Raw genomic sequence first — 26,083 nt, 5'->3', positions numbered from 1 at the left:
GGGCCCCTATCATTTTCTCCAATTTTATACAACCTTCCAAATCACTTAAATCAGTCATCATAGTGAATGTCTTCAACCTGGGGCCATGCACCAGTTCTCCTTTCAGGACTCTGTAATAATGGGTATTATGTTTGGCTATTAAGTGTAACTGTTGTGCATCTGGGACCTCTTCTTCCAGAGGCTGTGAATGCTTCTTCTACAGTATCCCCAGGAAAAACCTAAAGTTTAGAGCAGCAAGCTGAAAACAAGGGAGGCCAGGGCTCAAATCCTTGTGATCTTGGGTAAGTCATTTAACCTTCCACTGACTAGGGTACAGACCTAGATTGTAAGCCCTCTAGAGCAGAGGTTTTCAACCCAGTCCTCGGGGCACACCCAGCCAGTCGGGGTTTTCAGGATATCTCCACTGAATTCAATGGGGATGTTCTGAAAACCCTGACTGGCTGGGTGTGCCCCGAGGACTAGGTTAAAAACTCCTGCTCTACAGACAGGGTAAATATCTACTATACGTGAATGTAACTTGCCCTGAGCTATTACTGGTTTATTGGATTTAATACACCACCCTTTCCAGAACACATAAGGCAATTTACAAAATAAAACATCAAGATATAAAAGAGAGAGAGAGAGAGAGAGAGAGAGAGAGAGAGAGAGAGAGACTGATTGAAATCTAAGAACAACTTATTCTAAAAATAAAACATAAGCACAAATCTATATGTAGGTCTGGATACCCTGATGCCAGGACAACTCCTGCTGCATGAAGGTTGAGTTCAATCTGCCTCCAGTGGCATTGTGGATCAAAGGACTTGATAGAATGCAGCTCTTGGGATTTGGGGTCTAAACAGGTGGACGGAGAACTGAACAAATTCTAGCTTGTCTCCTGAAACCTTCTTTAATTACAATAGATGTGATCTGGGACAACTTTGGCAAAAATGGACCAATCTATTTTCACCAAGTTCGAGACATTAGATTCTTACATTCAGTCCCAAATGGGTGCTTTGACACAGATTGAACATAAGAGTGGAATCTAAGGAAAAGGGAGTGCAAAATGCTATTACAGATGTTAATACAAGTTTCTGGCCACCACCATTCTGTTTTTATTTGCTGATAATACTTTAGTACATCATAAAATATAAAGTTTAGAAAATAATTTGTTGGAGGTCTCTTCGATTTGCTAATTTTTCCAAACTATAATCAACTGCTCCTGTTATGACTTTGAAGAAACAGTTTTTTTTTAAAATTTTGAATATACCTGAACAGTCTTGTCTAACTATTGCTAAAGCTTATTATTTATCTCCTTTTGTAAAGCAAACTATGGAACAACTAGCACAACAGGACAAGATACTAATTTTAACGAGCTCTCTGTGACATGATTTATTGAGGGCAATGTTCAGGGAGGTTTACTAGCAACTTTGACACAGTAAGCTTCAAATTTGGACTAGGTAAAGACTGGATATTGTGGTTATTTCTTTTTGAAAAAGAATGTGAAGTTTCTTAATTGTGTGATTAGAATTTATTCAGATGTTGCGCGAACGATTCAGAAGAGAAGGAAACAGTTTTTAGAAATGTGTTCTCAGGTTCACCAGCTTGGGGGGATTATTCAAGTTGAATTTTCCTTGTAAATGTGTTATTAAATTCCATCACGGCTGTTTGCGTAAATCTGAAAAATGATAGAATGTAATTTTGAGATATTTTGATAGCTAGGGTTGGGGGACTGAAAGGTTGGATGTTATAGTTAACTAACTTGGAGGTTTGATATTACATAGCTCTATGTAATGGGATAATGATGTTTGTCATGGAGCACCTGTTATGAATACAGCTATATCATTTAAACCAGTGGTTCTCAATCCAGCCCCTGGGGCATATCCAACCAGTTAAGTTTTCAGGATGTCCACAAAGAATATGCATAATACAGATCTGATATCTATCTCATGCAAATTCACTGTGGATAACCTAAAAACTTGACTGGATGGGTGTGCCTCTAGGACTGGTTGAGAACCCCCAATTTAAACTTTGATGAAAATTTCAAGTTGAAAAAAAATAAATAAATTTGAAAATGGCTCATTTCACGAGACTGTAAAATGCATACTTTATCAAAGAGTGAAGTTGAGATGCATGTTGTGTATGACAAAACAAAGATCAAAGCAGCCTGTATAGGACATTGCCTTGTGTGCAAATCTTTAAAGAGTATACTAGCAAAAACAAATCTACATTTGGCAAAAGGTTACTGAAGGGGTACTGATAAGAACAAATAATCCAGCCTACATCATAGTGTGGAAAGAAATAAACTCACTACTAATGTTTTGGGTTACTGGAACTGGGATCAGGTTCCTTTCATATCCTAGGTTCAGGCTACATTACCTATCCTGATATATGACTCTTCAAAAATAAAATCAAATTTAAAAAAAATCTCAGATTTAAGTTATCTTAATGTTGTTCAATATAAAGTACATTATTTTTCTGTATCCAGAAGTTGAGTACAGTAACGTTAGGGACTTACTCAAGGTTGCACAATGAGTGACAGAACTAGCAACTATAGGCCCTAGTGTTTCACAGCTCCTCTCTATGCCAAAAACAAAGCTAACATAAGTAAAATTATTCAAAACAGGTCACCCACCATATGGGCATGGTTGCTTCTTATGTTCAGGAACAACTGGTTTCTTCCTTAGAAAATTATCAAGGCTTGGACCATGACGGCCAAGAGGATCATCAGGAGGCATAAATCTATAGAATGTCAATGAAAAGAATTAAAATGAAGGCTTTTAGAGGTCAGATTTACGACTGATTGATCTTTTACAGCAAACATGAAATTATATAGGTCACTTACTACATTTTATTCTAAAGCATTCAACAGAGAGCAATGTTTCATAAAAAGAAAAAAATAGGCAATATTTTCAATTAAGAGGACAAAGCCAAATTAAGTACACTAATTCAGATAAAGTGAACTTGAGAAATTAAAAGCAATAGCAGTAGGGGGCTGGCTGTTTGCAAAAATAAGGCACATTATGATAAAGACTTGAAAATCACAACTACACAGCAGATTTGAAAAGGTAGATTTATTTCTTATAGCTCATTTAATAGCTTGCCCAAGTCCACCTGGCTAATTTTTTTCTATGGACTTTTCCCCCCAAGAACTTGTACAAACCTGTTTTTTTTTTCCTTTGAGGGAATTCTGTGCCAATTGGAGGCTCTCATGAACACCTTCCCCAAGAGGAGGTAGTGAACAACTGTACACTGGGTGTTGTCATCCTCTACCATCCTGGGTCAGATATCTCATTTTAACCATGTAGCTTCAAGTCCAACCCAGGATAATGATGCAACCTGATGTACAGCCGTTCCAACTCTTGCTCTATGATTATTCTCTTTCTTTCTTTTTTTCAAGGGGGGAGGGGAGGGAGGGATGTGCTGGTGGAGGGGAGAGACCTTGGGGCTATTTAAATTGGTAATCTTGCTGGGGAGGGGGAGTTAACGGGAGAGGCAGAATGGAGAAAGAAAGAAAAGGAAGGAGGCTGAACCTACCAGAGGAGGGGGAGGGGGTTCAAGCTAAATTGGGGTGAGAGAATGAGCTAGGGTGAGTGGCACCTGGAAAGTGATATTGCTGGGAAGGGTTAAGCCCAAGGAGGGAAAAGCCTGGGAGGGAAGAATTTCAAGCCTAGAAGAGACCAGACTTATTGCTGTAGGAATTCAGCACAAAAATTACAAATAAAGCATACAGAATTTTAAAAGTGTGCACTAAATGTTCAAAAAATTTTTTTAGCGTGGAATTCCCCCAAGAATATAATTTTAAACTTGTTACTTGTCAGGAAAACGTTCTCTAGCAAAAACATTTACAGCTTAATTGTGTGCTGCATGAAAAAAAAAAAAAAAAAAAACTTCTTACGATTTGTTTTTAAACCTCTGGTTGTTAGTTTTATTTAACATCCTCTTGTATTATAGTGTTGTTTCTAAGGTTAAACAATTATTTTTTTTTTATTTTAACTATTCCATACCACTTGTGATTTTATAAATTTTTATCATATTCCCTCTCAGTCTCTCTTTCAAGCTTAAGAACCCTAACCTGTTTCATTAGCTTTTAACGGAGGTGGGGCCATTATTTTTGTAACCCTTGAAGCCCTCACGAAAGTAAGAGACCTGAGAAAGGAAGTGTTAAGGTTGAGAACCATCTGCAAAAATGAGAACTACATTCATGAAATGCTTCATGAAAAGATTTCCAGCAGTGAAGGAAGAAGCAGCTGTGCTGAAAGAGGACAACTGGATTCAGATCATAAGATCCTGCAGGATTGATACCATGACTCCACCTGCCCTCAAACTGAAGAACCAATATGCAGCCCTGGAAATGGAGGAGGTGAGAGCATCAGAGAGAAGAAATCAGAGCTTGAAATCCCCAAACTTGCTGGATCAGTGACTGCTACAAGGTGAAAGGTAGTGGTGGTTGGCAATTCTCTTCTGAGGGGTACAGAGGCGTCCATCTGCAGACCAGACATGATGTCCCAGGAGGCGTGCTGTCTACCAGGTGCCAACATTTTAAGATGTTACAGAGAGCTTGCCAAGATTCATCAAGCCTAAATGACTATTATCCAATGTTGCTTATCCACATTGGCACAAATGATACTGCTAGGTACCCCTCTGAAAGAATCAAAAGTGACTTAATGGCTCAGAGAGAAGGTGAAGCAGACAGGTGGTATTCTCATCAATTCTCCCTGTTGAGGATAAGGTAAAGGCAGAGAAGACTGCATCCTGGAGATGAGTATGTGTCTGTGCACATGGTGTCATGAAGAGCATTTTGGCTTCCTGGACTATGGGATGCTTTTTCCAAGGGCTGCAGAGCAGAGATGGTGTCCATCTGTCAAAGAAGGGAAGAATTGTTTTCAGTAGGAGACTGTCTAACCTACTGAACAGGGCTTTAAACTAGAATCATTTGGGCAGGGTGATCAAAGCCCCCAAGTAAATTAAATACCTCTACACAAATGGGGAAAAGAGGCAACATCTGGAAAGCAGTATATACTTATGCCCTAAGTATGGGAAATAAGGTTTTAGATCTTGAGGCTGTGATGGCTCATTTGGATTTAGAGCCAATCACAGAGACATGGTTCACAGAGAACCATGACTGGATATAGTTATAACGGGCTATAATCTGTTCAGGAAAGACAGGGTAGGAAGGAAGGGTGGGGGAGTGGCATTATATGTTAAAGATAATATTAAAGCTATACAATTGCAGGAACTGTGGTTAATCTGGAAAGAGGGAATGACAAATGTATTTACAATGGACAGAGACTTAATTGAAAACATTCAAAATATAGCTATGAAAGGGAAGCACTACTAATAGGTGACTTTAATATGCCAGGTGTTGACTGGGGTATCCCTATTGCAAGATCCTTTAGAAGCAGGGAGATCCTGGATTCTCTACAGTGGGAACTATTCCAGCAGTTGGTAATAGAACCCATGCAGGATGGGGTCATACTAGACTGAGGGCCCGATGCACAAATAGGGCTGCCTCGCTAAACTTTAGCAAGTTGCACAGTGAGCGATGCACAAAGGAGATCGCATGCAAATGAGATGCACAGATCTCCCTTTGTGAATTGCTCGCTGTTTGAAAGCCCGTGCTGTCAAATGCATTTGACATCTCTGATGCACCGGACCCCGACCCCCCACACCAACCCCTTTGCACCCCTGACAAAATTCCCAGGTAAATTCTCAGACCTCACTGACAAAAATCCCTGGTGGTCTAGTGGACCACACCCCCCCGGCCTACCCAGCAAATGACTTTGGTCTAGCGACCCAACTCTCTCCTCCCTTGTCCTCTTTGGTACCTTAAAAAGAGTTGGGCAGAAGCAACAGCTCCTTCCCTTCTGCCTTGGCACTGCTGTTTTCAAAATGGCACCGGGCAGGGTTAAATACTTAGGAAGGGGAGGAGGAAGAGGAGTTGCTAGACCACCAAGGTTATTTTCTGGGGAGGGGGTGGTCAGAAGGCAGTGGGGGGGGGGGGGGGGGGGGTCTGAGGTCCACCATCACCAGGGAATTTTGTTGGAGGTGCCGGGAAGGGTGCGGGGGGGTCCAGTGTTGAGTCCAGGGGGTGTGACTGTTCGCGTTTCCTTCCTCTTCCAACAGCTCCAGAGCAGCCATAAAATTAGCTCATTACAGCTAGGCACTCTGGAGCTTTGCATCGCTCAGAATGCTCATTAAAATACTAAGGAGCTCATCTGCATGGGGTTCTCGGTGGCTAACAAACGACACATGTTACAGCCACAGAAAACCCTTTTTTGCATTAATCGCAAAATAACATTTGCTTTAAACTGGCTAGAACCTGTTTTCAAATCTATGCTGAAAACCCACCTTTCCACTACTGCTTTTAGCTCCTAGCCACAATTGCCCTCCCCTTGTCCCTTCCTCCCTTCTCACCCATTACTTCCCTCACCCGTAACTGTCTTGTTTATCTGTATTACTTAGATTGTAAGCTCTTTTGAGCAGGGACTCTCTCTTTGTATCAGGTGTTCAGCGCTGCATGCATCTGGTAGCGCTATACAATGCTAATAATAATAATAGAACCAGTCTAAACCAAACATTAACAGCACGATAAGCTTTATGCATCGGGCCCTTAATGCTTACTATAATGAGGAGTGTTTCTGATGTTATAGGTGCCATCCAGTGATCACCAAATGGTGTGGTTTAATAATAAGATAGGTGTGGAGAGGGTTCATTCAAAAGTAAAGGTTCTAGACTTCAAAAAAAAAACTAACTTTATTCAGATGGGGGATTACCTCAAGGAATTGCTGTCTAGATGAGAACATCTGGAAGAAGTTAGAAAGCATTGGGCAAAACAGAGCTACTGCAAGGGCAACAAACCTTTTTGTAAGGAAGTAAAATTAAGAGGAAAAGCTAAGAGAAGCTAGTAAAGTAGTCAGGAAAGCAAAGATGCATATGGAAGAAAAAACAGCCAATATGGTAAAATGGGGGGGGGGGGGGGGGGGGTGTGGACAAGACATTTTTTAAAGATATGTTAGTGATAGGAGGAAATGCAAAAGTGGCATTGTGATACTCTAAAGGTGAAAGGGAGGAATATGTAGAAGCTGATAAAGGCACAATTACTTAAATAATGTTCACAGCTGAAGGGCTGGGAGTAGGACCACGGAAGACAAACAAATAGGAAGGGAGGGGTGGTAGTAGTCTCTGAACAACGTTTAGAGGACTGTGTTCTTGAGGAAATGGCTAAACTAAAGGTGGACAAAGCAATGGGGCCAGATAGCATACATCCCAGGGTACTGAAGAAGTTCTAGCAGCTCTGCTGCTTCTTTAGAGTCGAGAGCGGTCCCTCTCCACAAAAGCGGAATAGGTTGAGAACTACAGGCCGGTAAGTCTGACTTCAGAAGCAAGTAAATTAATGGAAACATTTTTAAAACAGAGAATAGTAAAGTTTTTGGAATCAGGACCTGAAGCAACATGGTTTCACTTGAGACAGGTCTTGTCAGACACATCTGATTAATTTCTTTGGGTGACCAGAGAGTTGGAATAGCGCTAGATGTGGTGTATTTAGATTTTAGCAAAGCCTTTGACATGGTTCCGCATAGATGACTAATAAATTGAGTGCCCTTGGTATGGGCCCTAAAGTGACTTACTGGGTTAGGAACTGGTTGAGTGCTAGGCAACAGTGGGTAGTGGTAAATGGAGCTCATTCTGAGGAAAAGAAAGTGGTGTGCCGAAAGGTTTGGTTCTTAGGCCAGTTCTTTTTAACATGTTTGTAAGAAAATATTGCTGAAGGGCTTTATGGTAAGGTTTGCCTCTTTCCAGGTGAAACCAAAATTTGCAATAGGGTACATACCCCTGACTGTGTGGACAATATGGGGAAGGGGCTTAGCAAAGCAAAGGAATGGTCTGGAATTTGGCAGCTTACACTTAATGTAAAAAAAAATAAAATAAAATGCAGGGTCATGCATTTGGCATTTGGGTTTCAAAAACCTGTTTAAGGGGTTAAGAACTTTTGTGCACAAGAGAGGGGCAGGACTTGGGTATGACTGTATGTGATGATCTTAAGGTGGCCAAACCGGTAGACAAAGCGATGGCGAAAGCTAGAAGGATACTTGGTGCATAGGGAGAGGAATGGCCAGTAGGATAAAGGAGGTGATGATGCCCCTGTATAAGACATTCTGGTGAGACCTCACTGAGAATATTATGTACATATAAGCAGGATGGTGTTGGTCCAGAGGGCGGCTACTAAAATGGTCAGTGGTCTGTCATAAAAGGTATGGGGACAGACAAGATCTTTGGAAGAAAGGTGGGAGAGGTGAGGTATTATAGACACATTTAAATATCTAGGCGGCAAGTCTCTTTCAACTGAAAGGAAGCTATGAAATGAGGGGGCATAGTATGAAGGTGAAAGGGGGTAGACTTAGAAATAACCAGAGGAAATAATTCCTCACAGAAAGGGTGGTAAGTTCGTGGAACAGCCTCCCAGTGGAAGTGGTGGAGATGAAAACAGTATCCAAATTCAAGAGAGCTTGGGACGAATACATAGGATATCTAAGGGAGTGATAGGGAGAGTAGATAGGAAGGATGGGCAGACTGGATAAGCCATATGTTCCTTATTTGCCTACATTTTTTTCTTTGTTTCTCTGAACCTCTTCTAGCTCTGCTATATCCTTTTTTGAAATGGGGTGACCAGAAGTGAACGCAATACTCAAGTACAACGGAATCATGGAAGTACAACAGAGCACGATATTCTATTTATTCTCCATTTCTTTTCAAATAATCCCCAACATCCTATTTGCATACCAGGCCGAAAATGTCAATACATTATCCACAATGACTCAAAGGTCTTTCCCTGGCTGGTGACTTCTAACTTGACATCCAGCATTTCATATCAGCAATTGGGATTATTTTCTCTATGTGCATCATTTTGCACTTGTCCATGTTAAAGGTCATCTACCTAGGTTTTGCCTCTACATTAAGCTTCTTAAAGTTTTTGCCTACCCGCCTTATCTTATATCCAACTTGCTAGTGCTTCTCATCTATATTTTCCACATTAGGATTTGATTTCCATTATCTAATATATGTCCTTTTGGCTTTCCCTACCTTTTCCACTTCACTATTAAACCACACTGGCAGTCACCTGGTCTTCTTGCAACCTTTTCTGGATGGATGAAATTTATTCTCGTCTTCCAAAGATGGTCTTTTTACATAATGGCCATGGTGAATGCAAAGTTTTGACCCTAGTAACTGCTCTTCTTAGTATATTTTAATTCTCAATTTATCATAATCTTCCTTTTTTAAATTAAATGTTACAGCAGTAATTTTCTTTAGTGTCCTCCTTCCTGTGAGTATGTCAAATTTAATCATATTGCGATCACTATTGCCAAGCAGCTCCACCACTGTATCCCCTTCACACCAGGTCCTCGGTTTCAGTGAGGACTAGATATAAAGTAGTTTCCCCTCTTGTCAGCTCCAGGACCAGGTGCTCCATGAAGTAGTCATTTATGGCATCTAGAAATTATACTTCTCTAGCATATCTCATTAATTGAAATCTCTCAATGTTACTAGGCTTGTTAGTCTTCTTTATTTGAATTTCTGTGACCACTACATTCTTTCTCTATCACAAATGGAGTTTCTATCCATAAAGATTCCAGACTATTTTGTTTTCTGCAGGACTTTCATCCTGTTTTGATTCTCTGTCTTCCCAAACATATAACACCACTCCTTCACAAAGAAAATCCACCTTCTCATTCAATACATTTGTATGCTGGAATTAGTGGTCCCATAGGGTTGTTCTCCTTCAACTAGATCCCTGAGATGCCTATTATATCTACTTCTTCATTTAGTGCCCTACCTTCTGAATCTCCAATTTTATGTTTTTAGACTTCTGGCATTTAAATACAGACAAGTATGTTTTGGTTGCATTTACAATCTGTGTAGCAGTTGATGGGATAATTTGTAATCCGTTATTTGTCTAGTCTTTATTTAAATATATTTGGGTTATTTCAGCCTTTACCATAACCTCTCAAGCAGGATATATGAACTTCAAAAGACACTGGCAAAACTTTGAAGATACATTATTCCAAACCATACAATCATGAGTATCTGCTCTCTCACTTCTCTTATCCACCACTTGCGATCAAATTTTCAATGGTAGGACAAGCAGCTTGGTCCTACCCTGGTTAAGGTGGATCTCCTCCATTTGGAACAGATTCCCTTTTCCCCAGAATGTTGCCCAGTTCCTAACACAATCTAAATCCCTCTTTCCCTGCACTATCATCTATTCACACATTGAGATACCAGAGCTTTGACTGCCTCTGGGGTTCTGCACATGAACAGGAAAATTTCTTAGGATGCTGCTGCCCTAAAGGCTCTGGATGAGTGCTGCGCTGTGTGCATCTGGTAGCACTATACAAATGCTAATAATAATGATTTCAATTTTCTGCCTAAATTTGGCTTTCAGAACTTCCCCTTCACCACTTATCTATGTAGTTGGTACCCATATGTATGATTTTAGAAAGTGCTGGGAAGGAGCAAGCTGCAATCATATCTAAGTGAGCATGTGACCAAGCAATTCTCATACTTAACAGACACCCATCCTAATGATCAAATTACCTGGCCCCAACACTAAAACAAATTAATATAATACAGTCATCCTAGCTCTTCCCTCCTGGGCACACTATGTAAATGGCTATAACAGAAGTGAATATGTAGATACAATTAAGAAATCTCCCATTTATAGCAATTAAGGCAATTTCACCAAACTGCTCCGGTGAGTAATCTTACTATTTTAAGAGTGAAATACCAAGATGTACAGATGCTTCTGATAAAACAAACTGTCTGCAAGACTGGCAGAGACATTAGAACGCAAAAATCTGTATCTATACAGAGTTAAAAGAAAACAGATCAATGCTACATTTAGGGGTGATTTTATAGTTATTTTTGAGCATGTATGTCAAAATACACATTTACATGTGGGGTAGTTTTATAAGCAGCATTGTATAAGTACATGCAATGGCAAGATCATGTGCACTTGGACATGCATTTGGTACAGGTCTGTTCTGGGACAGAGTCTAGGTGGAGAATGGGTGATGTCATGATGTGTGCATAAAAATGTGCATCTATTTATACCTGCTCTCGAGAAGGTGTAATGCCTGTGCCTTCAATCTAGGTTCAGTTTCTGCAGGATTTATGCTATTTTATTGAGACACATAAGTGCCTTCTTACCCTCCTAACCTAGGTGGGCTGTTATAGAATTATCCAGTTAGTGCCTGATTGACTAAACAATCTTATCAAATGAGTCAACAGCAGACTTGCTCACCCTCTTTTTTTTTCAGTAAATTACACTAATTACTTACTTGTCATTGACAAATGAATACATCAGTAACCGTTCATCAATGAATTTCTTCCATTCAGGTTTTTCATTTGCAAGATCTCTGTAGTTGTCATTAGAAACTATGATACCATCTGATTCAAAGGCCAATTTCACTATGAATCTGTCATCATAGCACACGACTCTCCGTCCCTGAACCCGACGAGATGGAGTAAACACCAAAATTTTCTCCTTTTCTAGTTTACGCAAGATTTCTTGATCTAATATGAAGAAAGGTAACAGTTCAACAAATTAGGTCAAGGATATATAAATTTGTAAAACAAAGTCTACATAGCTGCAGCTGGAAATTTGATTTTGTTTCACTCACACTACATAGCATCATACTGTTGGTGAAATGCTAGAAGTATATTCCGATGATACCCCCTACCTAAAAGCTTTAAAAGATTCATAGGATACTTATGGACGTTATGCATGCAGGTAGGCATCCAATAAAGAAAAAGTGTGGTCATTTGCCCTTTACCCATACATTATCACTAGGATCTAATGAAAACTGCTGAAAGTTTTCATAATTGTAGGTTACTGTTTATTTTATTGCAGAATTCATTAATTTCAGGTGCAAAAATTACTGTCTACTTGCTCATATCCAAGTTTTTTAGTCTTCCATATTGCCTAATAACTTGGGTTATATATTCCAAAGAAAGAAATTGCAACAGAAATTCAATCAGATCAAAGCTTGGTGGCCTGTTTTATCAGCTTTACTCTGCTTCAGATAGAAGGCAAAGGTTCTCTTGCAGTCCAACAGTATACAGTGCGTTTTAGCCAGGATGGGCATGAGGTTTTGGGAAGAATACTATAGAAATATTTAATAGTAGTAGTAATGTTGGCAGAACAACCGACTGATTAAGATGGAATTCCAACACAATCTTAGGAAGGAACTTAGAATGTGTGCAAAGAACTATTGCTGTGATGAAATCTTGTGTAAAGTGGATCAGCTACTAGAGATTAAAACTCACTGACTCTGCAGGCTGAAGTGACTGCCACTAAGAATCAAACCTTCCAGGTCAAAACTTCAGGTGGTAGATATCGAGTGGTTCTACCTAGGTGAAAACAACACTGAGAGTCCACTACACTGTGGGAGGTTTGACTGGGGCTTGGATAAATGCAAACCTCTCATGAATCAAACAGAGGCTGTACTGAGATGGCCTTACCTTCCACATATCGATAGTAAGGACCAATTATACTGTGAACCTTGACAGAATTGCTCTTGAGGCTAGACTTGAAAGTGCAGATGGTGCTCAAGAATTTGTGTGTAGAACAGAAAAAAAAAGGATCTAGGGCCCTGCCTCATACCAGATGGCAAACCAATTTGAAGTCATAAGACCTTTTAGTAGAATCTTTTCTGGAAGCAAGCAGGACATAGGAGACACCCTCATGCAAGTGAAGAGAGTCAATTACTAATTTCTCAACACTTAAAGCTGTGAGGTTTAGAGGGACTTGAGGTTGAGATGCAGAAGTGATGAGGGTTAGAAAACAGTCCAGCCTCCACAGATCTTTGAAGGCCAACACAAGAAGTAGAGGGAATCAGATCTGCCTCTACCAACAGGGAGCAATAAAGATTATGGTCCCTCTGTCCTGTTTTGAGTTTCAGCAAAGTTTTTGCTAAAAGAGGGAAAGGGAAGGGAAAGGGAAATGGGACTTGATATACCGCCTTTCTGAGGTTTTTGAAACTACATTCAAAGCAGTTTACATATATTCAGGTACTTATTTTTGTACCAGGAGCAATGGAAGGTTAAGTGACTTGCCCAGAGTCACAAGGACCTGCAGTGGGAATCAAACTCAGTTCCCCAGGATCAAAGTCCACTGCACTAACCACTAGGCTACTCCTCCACTCCACAGAGGTATGGGTGGATATGCATACAGAAGACCTGTTCCCAAAGGAAGGAGGAAAGCATCCGAGTCTGTTGTATGGTCTCAGTCTGGAACAGTACCTGGGGACATTGTTGTTCAAATAAAGGGAAAAGAGATCCGAGGGGGTGCCCCACTCTCAGATCTTCCAGGCTATGCTCATGTTGAGTGACCACTTGTGTGGTTGCATCACCCTGCTCAGCCTGTCCTTCCCTGACATGGGCTCCGAGCACTACACTGTGTTTGTATGCCCAAGTCCACAACTCAAATTCTTTCTGACCCAAGAGAGGTACGATCCTGTGCCTCCTTTCTTGTTGATATAGTGCATTGCAACCTGGTTGTCTGTTTGGATGAGAACAATTTTGTGCATGATCTGATCTCTGAAAGCCTTTAGAGAGTTCCATACTGCCCATAGCTTCAGGAAATTGACGCACAATTGAGTCTCCTGAGAGGACTAGTGACCTTGAGTGTGGAACGCTCCTACATGGGCTCCCCAACCTAGGTTGGATGCATCGGTTGTCAATATCTTGCAGGGAGGAGGAATTTGGAATGGAAGTCCCTGTGTCAAATTGGGTCAAACAGTCCAGTAAAAAAGCAACTCCTGCAGCGCAAGAGTGACATCAGTAATATCTGCCAGGTTTCCAGTGGCCTGTGACCATTGGGAAGCTAGAGTCCATTCATCCAGTTTCAAATGGAGATGTGCCATATCACATGGACAGTGGAGGCCATGTGGCTCAACAATGTCAACATCTATCGAGCTGGGACCTGCCAGTTCTGGCGTATCTGAAGTGCAATGCGGACTAGGGCATCTATGCACTGGGCCTGAACCAAGTCTAGCAGGGTTCCTATGAATTCCAATCTTTGGACAGGAAGCAGATGGACATGGATTCTTCAGCTCTTTCCTTTGATGTGCTCTTTACTAGCCAATCTTCCAGGTAGGGAAACACACGGACTTCCAGTCTGCATAGTGATGCTGCAACTACTGCTAGACACTTTGTAAAAACCTTGAGAGCTGATAGAAGGCAGAACGCGATATTGGTGGTTGCTGGGATGTATCTGAATGAGAGGGTCTTTGCCAATGAAGGGTAGAATCCATATGGACTATTTTGAGAACCCACAATGAAGGTTACAAGGGGCCACCTTTCCTGGAAAAAAATTCAGCATCTTTCCTATTGTTAAGTCATTTGGAACGGTTATTTTACTGTGCTATACTCTCGGAGCTAGTCAAAAACTCATCTCTTGTTTTGACTGGGAAGCTGACTATGACTTCTAAGTGCTCTGGTGTTTTGGGTGGAAGCGAGGGCCCTGGGCAGACTAGGAAGAGCAAATATGAGGACCCCTATGCCTTTGAGTGTAGTAGGGTCTCCTTGGACCTGCACCTGAGTATCTCCTGGAAGAATAGTTGCAACACGAGTGGGTTGGGAAAGTGACTATGTTTCGCTTTTCAGCAGTATCAAGGCATACCCCCCTGCTTAGAACAATGTCAACATTAATCAATCCACACATTTTCCCAGCAGAAGTACATCTTTGAGATGAGTATTGCAATTTAAGCATCTATTGAAATTATAAGAATTGATTAAAGTTGAAATATTTTTGATACAAACTATAAAAGAAAACAAAGATATAAATATTTAAGTCTAAAATTTGATATTAGAAAATTATTACCACACACCGATTAGGAGGTGTATGTAATTCTTGCTGAATTAAGACATGAATCAGTGAGCGATACTGCTGAGGTTTGCGGTATATTTATCATTTATGGGAGATTAGAAGTTTTGACATTTTGTGAGAGCTCCCTAAAAGAATTTAGTGTCTTTAGGAGGTGTAAGTTTTAATTATTATTTATTATATAAATTTTAATAATTATTTATTATAAGGTGCATAGAATTACTGAAAGAAGTGGATTTCAAATTAACAAACTGAGGTGGAAAGTTATCACTGAGGGCTACAGGCCAGTAAGCCTCACTTCAGTTATTGGAAAAGAAATGGAATCCTTGCTGAAGGAAAGGATAGTGAATTTCCTGGAATCCAATGGGATATAAGATCCAAGGCAACATGGTTTTATCTAAGGTAAATCATGCCAAATTCTTTGACTGGGTGACAAGAGAAGTGGATAGAGGATGTGTGCTAGATGAACCTACTTGGATTTCAGCAAAGCCTTTGACACGATTCCTCATAGAAGGCTCTTGAATAAACTTGACAGGCTAACGTTAGGCACCAAAGAGGAGAACTGGATTAGAAACTGGCTGACAAAGAACTCTTAGAATTCCTTATTTTTCTTATTCAGAGTCCTGTGTTATTGTCTTTCTATTCTTAGAATCCTCCTAATTGTGGTCTGTAATTTTCATTTTATATTTAATCTGCCATTTTTTTCTTGTATTATCTGTAAGAATTGCTTCTCAATATGAAAATTTTCAATATAAAACAAATATTAAAAAAAAAGAAGAAACTGGCTGACAGACACCAGCAGCTAGTGGTCAATGGAATTCACTTGGAAGAAGGGAACATGAGTTATGTAGTGCCTCAAGGATCAATGCTGGGGACGATTCTGTTCAATATATCTGTGAGCAAAATTGCCAAAGTGTTAAAAGGAAGGTTTGCCTTTTTGTGGATGATACTAAGATTTGTAAGAGTCGATACCTCGGAGGGAGTGGAAAACATGAAAAAGGATCTGCAAAAGTTAGAAGAATGCATTAAATTTTAACTGCCAAACATTGGACCCAAGTGCAAAGTGATGCATTTGGGGAGTAGAAATCGAAGGGAGCTGTATGTCCTAGAAGGCGAGAGGCTGATATGCATAGACAGGGTGATGGTGTCCGAGGATCTTAAAGTAACAAAAAACAGTGCAACAAGGTGGTGGCCGTAGCCAGAAGGATGCTAGACTGCATTGAGAGAGGCGTAACCAGAAGAAAGAGGGTGCTGATGCTCCTGTACAATTGACGCCCCATCTGGAGTATTGTGTTCAGTTTTGGAAGTTGTTTCTTGCAAAGGATGTAAAAAGACTAGAAGTGGTCCAGAGGAAGGTGACAAAAATGGTATGACGTTTGCACCAAAAGATGTATGAGAAGAGATGGAAAGACCTAAATTTGTATACTCTAGATGAAAGAAGGGACAGGGGACATATGATACAGACATTTAAATACTTGAAACAAATCTCCATCAAGGTACAATCAGACTTACTCGTGAAAGCACCTGCAAAAAGGCAGGAATGGAACAAAATTGTGATGAATACTCTATACTTTGGATGAATCTGATCCAGTATTAATCTCCCTTTGAGGTTTCTATACTTCCTAGGAATTTGTATTGCAATGTTGTTGCAAGAAAACACATTAGAATAAAGTGGTCTTTAAAAACAGGCCATGCTTACCTGTGATGAGGGCATCGGGTCTTGACTGCTCCTTTCTCCATGCAGGTACAAACACTGTAATATCTTTATGACCTCTTTCCAAAAACCAATCTACAGACAGTTTTATTCCTCGGCAAGAAAACACTTCTTTGTTCCCATGACTGAAACATAACAGAATTATATTACAATTGTTTTCTGCTCTTTCATTAAACTGCGATAAATGAGTATAAAGAGTGCTATTGAGTTGTTTCAATTTAGTGCTGCATTATTAAATACTATGAAGCTAGAAGCTTTCAAAATGGACAGCAGTCATACAGTGTATCATTTAAGTTACCAAGGCATACAGTACAATAGTCCTTGAGCTTTTATAATAATATACTTTAAGTGCATTTCAACAAAACCAAAATGTTCAAAAATGCTTGTAATCAACTTTAATTTTGTAATATTTGACGTTCACATGCAACATAAAACTTTAACAATCACATAATTTATGTCAAATCCCCAAATCCGCAATTTACAAGAACCGCCAAACATTTATATTTGGGGTTAGTTCAGCTTTATCTTTGCTAATTCAAAGAGTTGAACTTCAGATACAGTGGGTATTTTCCTGTCCCCTGAAGCAGTGAAAAGTGAAATGACTTGCCCAAGGTCCCAACGAAAGTCAGTGGGATTTGAATCCTGGCTTTCCCTGGTTCTCAACCCACTGCTGTAATCACTAGGCTATTCCTCAACTACTATATGGATCAACAGATATGCTGGAATTCAGCTGTATGGAGTTACCTTAGCAACAGCCTCAGAGGCAATTTAGCACTGCATGGCAGCCCTCCTCCTCTGGATGACACTGGTGATGTCATCTCTGGTGGCCGTCCAATGCCTTAAGAAATGCTTTTCTAGGTTGGACCTAAAGGAAATGGCTAACGGGTGCAACTGGACATTCTTTATCAAGTTAAGATTGTTTATGCATCAGTGTTGGTGTGTTTCACAGACAGGTCTACAAGGATAGCAACATTATCTGTGTTTTGGGTTAGGGTAGATAAAAGAATAAAGAATGGCTGGGGTACGATAGACCATGTTGTAAAAACCTTAGATCAATCAGATTATTTTCCAAGGATTATTGAAACTTCAGATGATTAATCTGAGAAGTTAAGATGCCTATTAATTAGTGCCAAGGTCAATAATCAATATGTGACATGATTCAAGTGAAAAAGCTGGGATTCCATTTGCAATCACAGAGATCTGGCTCCTAAGATAGGGGCCCCCCAGCAAGGGTTTTCTTGTTATGCTCAGTCCTCAGAAAAGGGTAGTGAGGGGATGCAGTGACCGATTTTTTGTGCATTGGTGATTTATTCAATATTTGATAGATATCCCTTCCCAACGTTTATCCACTCCTACTCTGAGATATTTAATCACCTCTCTGACCTCATGTGCAACTTTCTTTAAATTAGTCCCCCCTTTTTTTTTTTTTTAACTCCTCTTATTCTCTAACCTATCTATAGGTTTCGTCTTTGCTGATACCCTACGCTGTCTATTAAAATGTTTTATTATGTATTGTGTTGACATTGTAAGTAGTATACTATGCCATACTTCGAATTGTCTATTGCTTATATTTGATTTATTCTTACTGTAGACCGCCTTGAGTGAATTCCATAAAAAAAGGTGGTAAATAAATCCTAATAAATAAATAAAATTGTGAGCTTGCATTAGTAAATTTTAAATATGATCCTTGACAACCAGTAAGCTTAAAAAGTGAAGTGAAGAAGGCTATTGGAGCCAAATGAACATCTTTCAAAGAATGGAAAAAGGACATAAAAGAAGAAACAATATAAGAACTGGCCAGTTAGATGCAAAGCATTGATAAAGGTGGCTAAAAGAGAATATCAAGAGAAACGATGCAGAAAGCCTGCGAGGGAATCTGTGGGACCGTTAAATCATGAACAGTGAAGGGGCACTCAGGGAGGACAAGGACACAGCAGAGAGACTGAATGAATTTGTGCTTCGGTCTTTATGGAAGAAGATGCAAGATCTACCTGTATCAGAAATGGTTTTCAAGTGTGATGATACAGAGGAACCGAAACTCAGTGAACTGGGAAGACGTACTGATCTAAATCGACAAATTAAAGAATAGTAAATCACCTGGACCAGATAGCATGTATCCAAGGGTCCTCAGAAAACTCAAAACATGAAATTACAGATCTGTTGTTAGTAATCTGTCATTAAAATTGTCTGTAGTACCTGAAGATCAGAGGGTGGCCAATATAACAACGGTTTTTTAAAACGGTTCCAGGGTTGATTTGGGAAATTACAGACCCGTAAGCCTCAAACCACAATATTATGAGGGAGTCCAAAGGAAATACCATTCCACTATACACATATTAACAATCCAGAACAGGAAATAAAAGACAAAAGGGAAACTGCAAAAAAAGAATCCACCCATTTACCTAGTTTTAACCATCATCAAAACCCCAGTACCATCTCAAGCCTTTAAATGTTTTAACAGCTGTTAGGTTTAAAGAATAAAAATTATTTTCCTCAAAACTTACAAAACAAAGAAGGTTTCTCCTTGTGACTCCACCTTAACCAAAACCTCATTAGAATTAAAAGTTAAAAGCTAAGCAAAACTAGGAAAATGGTCTTAGAGAATAGGATGGCACTGGACTATCTGCTGGCAGCCCAAGGGGGAGTCTGTGGAGTGGTGAATGACTAAGTGCTGTGTGTACACCGATGACAACTACCAGATGTTGAAGAACTCTGCGCAGCTGGTCCACATTCCAAAGGGTGACTTATCTGGAGGTTGGAATTGGTCTTGGTTGTTTGGCTGGATACCTGATATAGGCTCATGGGGGAGAAAAATAATTCAAATACTGGTAATAATAATTGTGATTGGTATTGTTTCGCTGCTGATGCCTGTGTCTTTCTGTCCTTAAATGTATGGCTACAGCCACAGCACCTCAATTGTATGCTGTTCAGTCCCACAATATGATGATACCAGAACTAGCTGTTGATACTGAATTTGAAGTTGGCAAATTTTTAATAGAATCCATAAGTGGTCCATAACTCTCTGTAGTGAGAGTACAGGCCAGAGGGGAAGAACTGTGGAAAATATTCTAACTTAGAAATATATTTTAATAGTAGGTTTGAATTTAGTCAGTATGACCAAGTTGTTACTGAGTATTACTTCATTGTTTAACTTTGAAGAGCAGGGTAAGCTGTTAGGTGTTAGGATAAAAAAACATTGTAAGCCATTTGTATCTTAACTTGGGAGCAATTTATGACTCCAATATATTATGGCTAATCTGATGATCAAGGGGTGAAGGAGACTATCACGGAGACAATGCAGTCATTAGTAAAACTAACCTATGCTCCTGTAATAATGAATCTTTTTATGTATTCTTTTGATCCTTTTGTGCTCAAGATGCCAAATTCCCTATATAAGGAACCGACCTCTGTCCAGGGTTTAGAACGTACCTTGTCTGCAATTAAGACTTGTATGCTCTCATATCGATATATCAATAAACAATTGTTGAATTGAGCACATGCTAGTGTTTACAGTTCTGCATGCCTATATCTAGCTCTGCAATTCACCATCACTATTAATGACTGTGTATGTTTGTGTATGGGCGATGGCACACACCAACAAATTGTGCTGCTGCCCAAAATGTTACTGTCCTTACAGATTGCACTACAATGCATGTCTCTGCCTGGAGATTGTAATCATATACAAATTTCTCGTAAGCACAGTCACTGTGGATATCCAGAAAACCCAAATGGCTGTGGTGTCGAGACATGCTTGGGAAGCTCTGCTGTATTAAGCTACAGCACGAGTCGTCTACTGTTTCTACCTGGAGGTTGTGTGGGTTTTTTCCCATACTCCCCTCTCTCCAACAGCTAGTCTACTTGCCGCATCCAGAGCCCCAGCCATAGCTCCTTCTGGAACCCAGTATACATGTATCCAGTTTGGTCACAAATGTAACCAGTCTATAATGACAACCTTTTCCCCAAGCCTCTTTCCAGTCATTGCTAATAAATTTTGTGTAAAATGTAAAACTTTTGTGATAGAACAGAAGGTTGCACAGTTGCACTGAATCTCCCCCCCAAGTATCTAGTGTAGAAATTTTCATGCTTCTGAGGAAATGAAGGCACTCTGCTTCACTGTGCAAATAAGGCATTATATAGTCATGCCTGTAGATTGTATAGACCTTCCTGAGCTAAGCCTCTTCCTTTGGTATTGGTGTAGTATACTGGCATGATTTTGTTAGAAATCCAGAAAGCAATGTCATTATGCTGAGACAAAAATAGTTGCCTACATTGAACTATAACACAAAACCTAATCTTGGCACTGATTTGCTAGACAAACAGCAATAATGCAACCCCCCCCCCCCCCCCCAAAAAAAAAAAAAAAAACCAACACTCAGTTTCCCAATAATCTAGCAGATATTTATCTCAATTTAAAAATTCTGCTCAGAAAGAGATACTGGCCTTTACACACAGTTGTGGCCTGAGAGCTCCTCAGTTTCCCATCCAGTCAAGCTTAAGGATGAAAAAAGAAAGGACAAGTCCCAGTGGGGAGAAAGGTGGTTTTTGTGGTTATTGTTCTACTGTAAGCCAACTATTACAGTTAAGCAATTTTGTAAGTCATGGACAAAGAACTTCTCTGCAAGCATTGGAGGCAATTCAGGCTCGCCTTTCATTTTGGCTGTGTTGTGCTGTTCCATGGGATCTGGCAGTTTTTGTTTGGTCGTATAGTTATGACCTTTACTTCTGTGCAACATGTTTTTATTACTCATGCACCTAGTGCAGCAAGACTTTTGGTGGCACAGCAATGGAAGTCTCCTCTATTCCTCCTAGTTTTGCACTGGATTAACAAGGTGCATTTTATAGGAGAAATGGAGGGTATAAGAGCATCCTATTTGGGCATTCTTTCCAAATGGGAAAAGGTTTGCATCCTTGAGTAAAGTTCCTTTTCTCCATTTACTCATTTTTGTTTTACATTGGGCCATCATCACTGCCGATAACATTTGAGTGGGTTGTGTTGTGTTGTGTTAGTTTATTACTTGGGTTTGGGTGGAGGGTGGAAGAAGGAATATTTTGTCCTTTGTTGAACATAAAAAACTGGAGATCAGAAATGTTGACACTGTTCTTCATGGCCTTAATTGGGTTGTACTCCTGTGCTAAACTGGCATGGCAATTTTGTTTGTTGGTCTTGTTCATAATGACATGAAGATAGCCAATAGAGTGTATACCCTGGAGAGAGTAGAAACTATGAGAAGGGCTCTCCAAACGCTAGAAGAATGGTCAAGGGTCTGGTAGATAAAATTTAATCCTATTAAATGCTAGATAATCATATCAAATATTTCTTATGTATTACAAATCATTAAACATGGACACATAAAACCATTTCATTCATCAACAACCTAGCCCTCTAAACAGGCTGGAGATGAATGAATGGTTTCATGTGTCTATGTTTAATCATTTGTAATAAATAAAAAAATATTTGATATGATTGTCTAGCATTTAATTAATAGGTTTCATATAAGTGACTAGTTTTAATTTAAATAACCCCAAATTTTTGGAGAAGGCCTCCTTCAAGTATGTGATAATGACCTTGTAGATAAATCAAGGGATGACAAAGATTTGCAGTATCCTAATATGCCTACACAGAACAAGTGCACACAATTAAATGGGAGAGAGATCTGGGAATAAAGTAGGTAAAGAAACAGTAGGCAACAGTATTTGAACAGATACACAAAGTAAAAGGGGGCACAACATCTTGTACAGCGAATGAACTGAAAGAGGGTAGACTTAGGTGTAATCCATACACATATCTCTTTACAGAAAAGATGGTGGATGTACGGAACAGCCTTCCAGTGGAGGTGTTGGGAGATTAAGACTATCTTAATTCAAAAATGTATGGGACAAGCACAGAGGACCTCTGAGGGAAAGGAAGGTATTGCAGAGCTCAGTAGTTGTATGATGGACATATTGGATAGGTCATATGATCTTTACTAGCTGCCATTTTCTGTGTTTCTATGTAAACCCTAGTGAGGTTACATAAATACAAGGTTTCCAAAAATGGGGTACAAATGCTGGAGATTGTGTTCACAGGGGGACACATACATATTTAGCGAATGCTACATACCTGTAGAAGGTATTCTCCGAGGACAGCAGGCTGATTGTTCTCACTGATGGGTGACGTCCACGGCAGCCCCTCCAATCGGAAACTTCACTAGCAAAGTCCTTTGCTAGCCCTCGCGCGCCCGCGCGGCCGTCTTCCCGCCCGAAACCGGCTCGAGCCGGCCAGTCCAGTATGTAGCAAGACAATACACTTCAAGGGAAGACACAACTCCAAAGGGGAGGCGGGCGGGTTGGTGAGAACAATCAGCCTGCTGTCCTCGGAGAATACCTTCTACAGGTATGTAGCATTCGCTTTCTCCGAGGACAAGCAGGCTGCTTGTTCTCACTGATGGGGTATCCCTAGCCCCCAGGCTCACTCAAAACAACAACATTGGTCAATTGGGCCTCGCAACGGCGAGGACATAACTGAGATTGACCTAAAAAATTTACCAACTAACTGAGAGTGTAGCCTGGAACAGAACAAACAGGGCCCTCGGGGGGTGGAGTTGGATCCTAAAGCCCAAACAGGTTCTGAAGAACTGACTGCCCGAACCGACTGTCGCGTCGGGTATCCTGCTGCAGGCAGTAATGAGATGTGAATGTGTGGACAGATGACCACGTCGCAGCTTTGCAAATTTCTTCAATGGAGGCTGACTTCAAGTGGGCTACCGACGCAGCCATGGCTCTAACATTATGAGCCGTGACATGACCCTCAAGAGCCAGCCCCGCCTGGGCGTAAGTGAAGGAAATGCAATCTGCTAGCCAATTGGATATGGTGCGTTTCCCTACAGCCACTCCCCTCCTATTGGGATCAAAAGAAACAAACAATTGGGCGGACTGTCTGTGGGGCTGTGTCCGCTCCAGGTAGAAGGCCAATGCTCTCTTGCAGTCCAAAGTGTGCAGCTGACGTTCAGCAGGGCAGGAATGAGGACGGGGAAAAAATGTTGGCAAGACAATTGACTGGTTCAGATGGAACTCCGACACGACCTTTGGCAGAAACTTAGGGTGAGTGCGGAGGACTACTCTGTTGTGATGAAATTTGGTGTAAGGGACCTGGGCTACCAGGGCCTGAAGCTCACTGACCCTACGAGCCGAAGTAACTGCCACCAAGAAAATGACCTTCCAGGTCAAGTATTTCGGATGGCAGGAATTCAGTGGCTCGAAAGGAGGTTTCATCAGCTGGGTGAGAACGACATTGAGATCCCATGACACTGTAGGAGGCTTGACAGGGGGCTTTGACAAAAGCAAACCTCTCATGAAGCGAACAACTAAAGGCTGTCCTGAGATCGGCTTACCTTCCACTTGGTAATGGTATGCACTGATTGCACTAAGGTGAACCCTTACGGAGTTAGTCTTAAGACCAGACTCAGACAAGTGCAGAAGGTATTCAAGCAGGGTCTGTGTAGGACAAGAGCGAGGATCTAGGGCCTTGCTGTCACACCAGACGGCAAACCTCCTCCAATGAAAGAAGTAACTTCTCTTGGTGGAGTCTTTTCTGGAAGCAAGCAAGATACGGGAGACACCCTCTGGCAGACCCAAAGAGGCAAAATCTACGCCCTCAACATCCAGGCCGTGAGAGCCAGAGACTGGAGGTTGGGATGCAGAAGGGCCCCTTCGTCCTGCGTGATGAGGGTCGGAAAACACTCCAATCTCCACGGTTCTTCGGAGGATAACTCCAGAAGAAGAGGGAACCAGATCTGACGCGGCCAAAAAGGAGCGATCAGAATCATGGTGCCTCGGTCTTGCTTGAGTTTCAACAAAGTCTTCCCCACCAGAGGGATGGGAGGATAAGCATACAGCAGTCCCTCCCCCCAATCCAGGAGGAAGGCATCCGACGCCAGTCTGCCGTGGGCCTGAAGTCTGAAACAGAACTGAGGGACCTTGTGGTTTACTTGAGATGCGAAGAGATCCACCAGGGGGGTGCCCCACGCCTGGAAGATCTGTCGCACCACACTGGAATTGAGCGACCACTCGTGAGGTTGCATAATCCTGCTCAACCTGTCGGCCAGACTGTTGTTTACGCCTGCCAGATATGTGGCTTGGAGCACCATGCCTTGACGGCGAGCCCAGAGCCACATGCTGACGGCTTCCTGACACAGGGGGAGAGATCCGGTGCCCCCCTGCTTGTTGACATAGTACATGGCAACCTGATTGTCTGTCTGAATTTGGATAATTTGGTGGGACAGCCGATCTCTGAAAGCCTTCAGAGCGTTCCAGATCGCTCGCAACTCCAGAAGATTGATCTGTAGATCGCTTTCTTGGAGGGACCACCTTCCTTGGGTGTGAAGCCCATCGACATGAGCTCCCCATCCCAGGAGAGACGCATCCGTGGTCAGCACTTTTTGTGGCTGAGGAATTTGGAAGGGACGTCCCAGAGTCAAATTGGAGCAAATCGTCCACCAATACAGGGATTCGAGAAAACTCGTGGACAGGTGGATCACGTCCTCTAGTCCCCCAGCGGCCTGATACCACTGGGAGGCTAGGGTCCATTGAGCAGATCTCATGTGAAGGCGGGCCATGGGAGTCACATGAACTGTGGAGGCCATGTGGCCCAACAATCTCAACATCTGCCGAGCTGTGATCTGCTGGGACGCTCGCACCCGCGAGACGAGGGACAACAAGTTGTTGGCCCTCGCCTCTGGGAGATAGGCGCGAGCCGTCCGAGAATCCAGCAGGGCTCCGATGAATTCGAGTTTCTGCACTGGGAGAAGATGGGACTTTGGGTAATTTATCACAAACCCCAGTAGCTCCAGGAGGCGAATAGTCATCTGCATGGACTGCAGGGCTCCTGCCTCGGATGTGTTCTTCACCAGCCAATCGTCGAGATATGGGAACACGTGCACCCCCAGCCTGCGAAGCGCCGCTGCTACCACAGCTAGGCACTTTGTGAACACCCTGGGCGCGGAGGCGAGCCCAAAGGGTAGCACACAGTACTGGAAGTGGCGTGTGCCCAGCTGAAATCGCAGATACTGTCTGTGAGCTGGCAGTATCGGGATGTGTGTGTAGGCATCCTTCAAGTCCAGAGAGCATAGCCAATCGTTTTGCTGAATCATGGGGAGAAGGGTGCCCAGGGAAAGCATCCTGAACTTTTCTTTTACGAGATATTTGTTCAGGGCCCTTAGGTCTAGGATGGGACGCATCCCCCCTGTTTTCTTTTCCACAAGGAAGTACCTGGAATAGAATCCCAGCCCTTCTTGCCCGGATGGCACGGGCTCGACCGCATTGGCGCTGAGAAGGGCGGAGAGTTCCTCTGCAAGTACCTGCTTGTGCTGGAAGCTGTAGGACTGAGCTCCCGGAGGACAATTTGGAGGTTTTGAGGCCAAATTGAGGGTGTATCCTTGCCGGACTATTTGGAGAACCCACTGATCGGAGGTTATGAGAGGCCACCTTTGGTGAAAAGCTTTCAACCTCCCTCCGACAGGCAGGTCGCC

General features: G+C 41.6%; 1 protein-coding gene across 1 annotated transcript in view; it reads right to left on the bottom strand.

Moving 5' to 3' along the window:
• The window catches only part of ZC3H12C (zinc finger CCCH-type containing 12C), a 53,505-nt gene that overhangs the window by 2,347 nt on the left and 25,075 nt on the right, over positions 1–26,083 (bottom strand). The window contains 3 exon segments of the mRNA XM_030199381.1: positions 2,612–2,718; positions 11,316–11,550; positions 16,563–16,702. Of these exon segments, the coding sequence (XP_030055241.1) occupies positions 2,612–2,718; positions 11,316–11,550; positions 16,563–16,702 (482 nt within the window).

The sequence above is a fragment of the Microcaecilia unicolor genome, chromosome 4 (genome assembly GCF_901765095.1).
Source record: "Microcaecilia unicolor chromosome 4, aMicUni1.1, whole genome shotgun sequence".
Lineage (NCBI taxonomy): Eukaryota > Metazoa > Chordata > Amphibia > Gymnophiona > Siphonopidae > Microcaecilia > Microcaecilia unicolor.
This window is presented reverse-complemented; position numbering and strand designations above follow the sequence as displayed.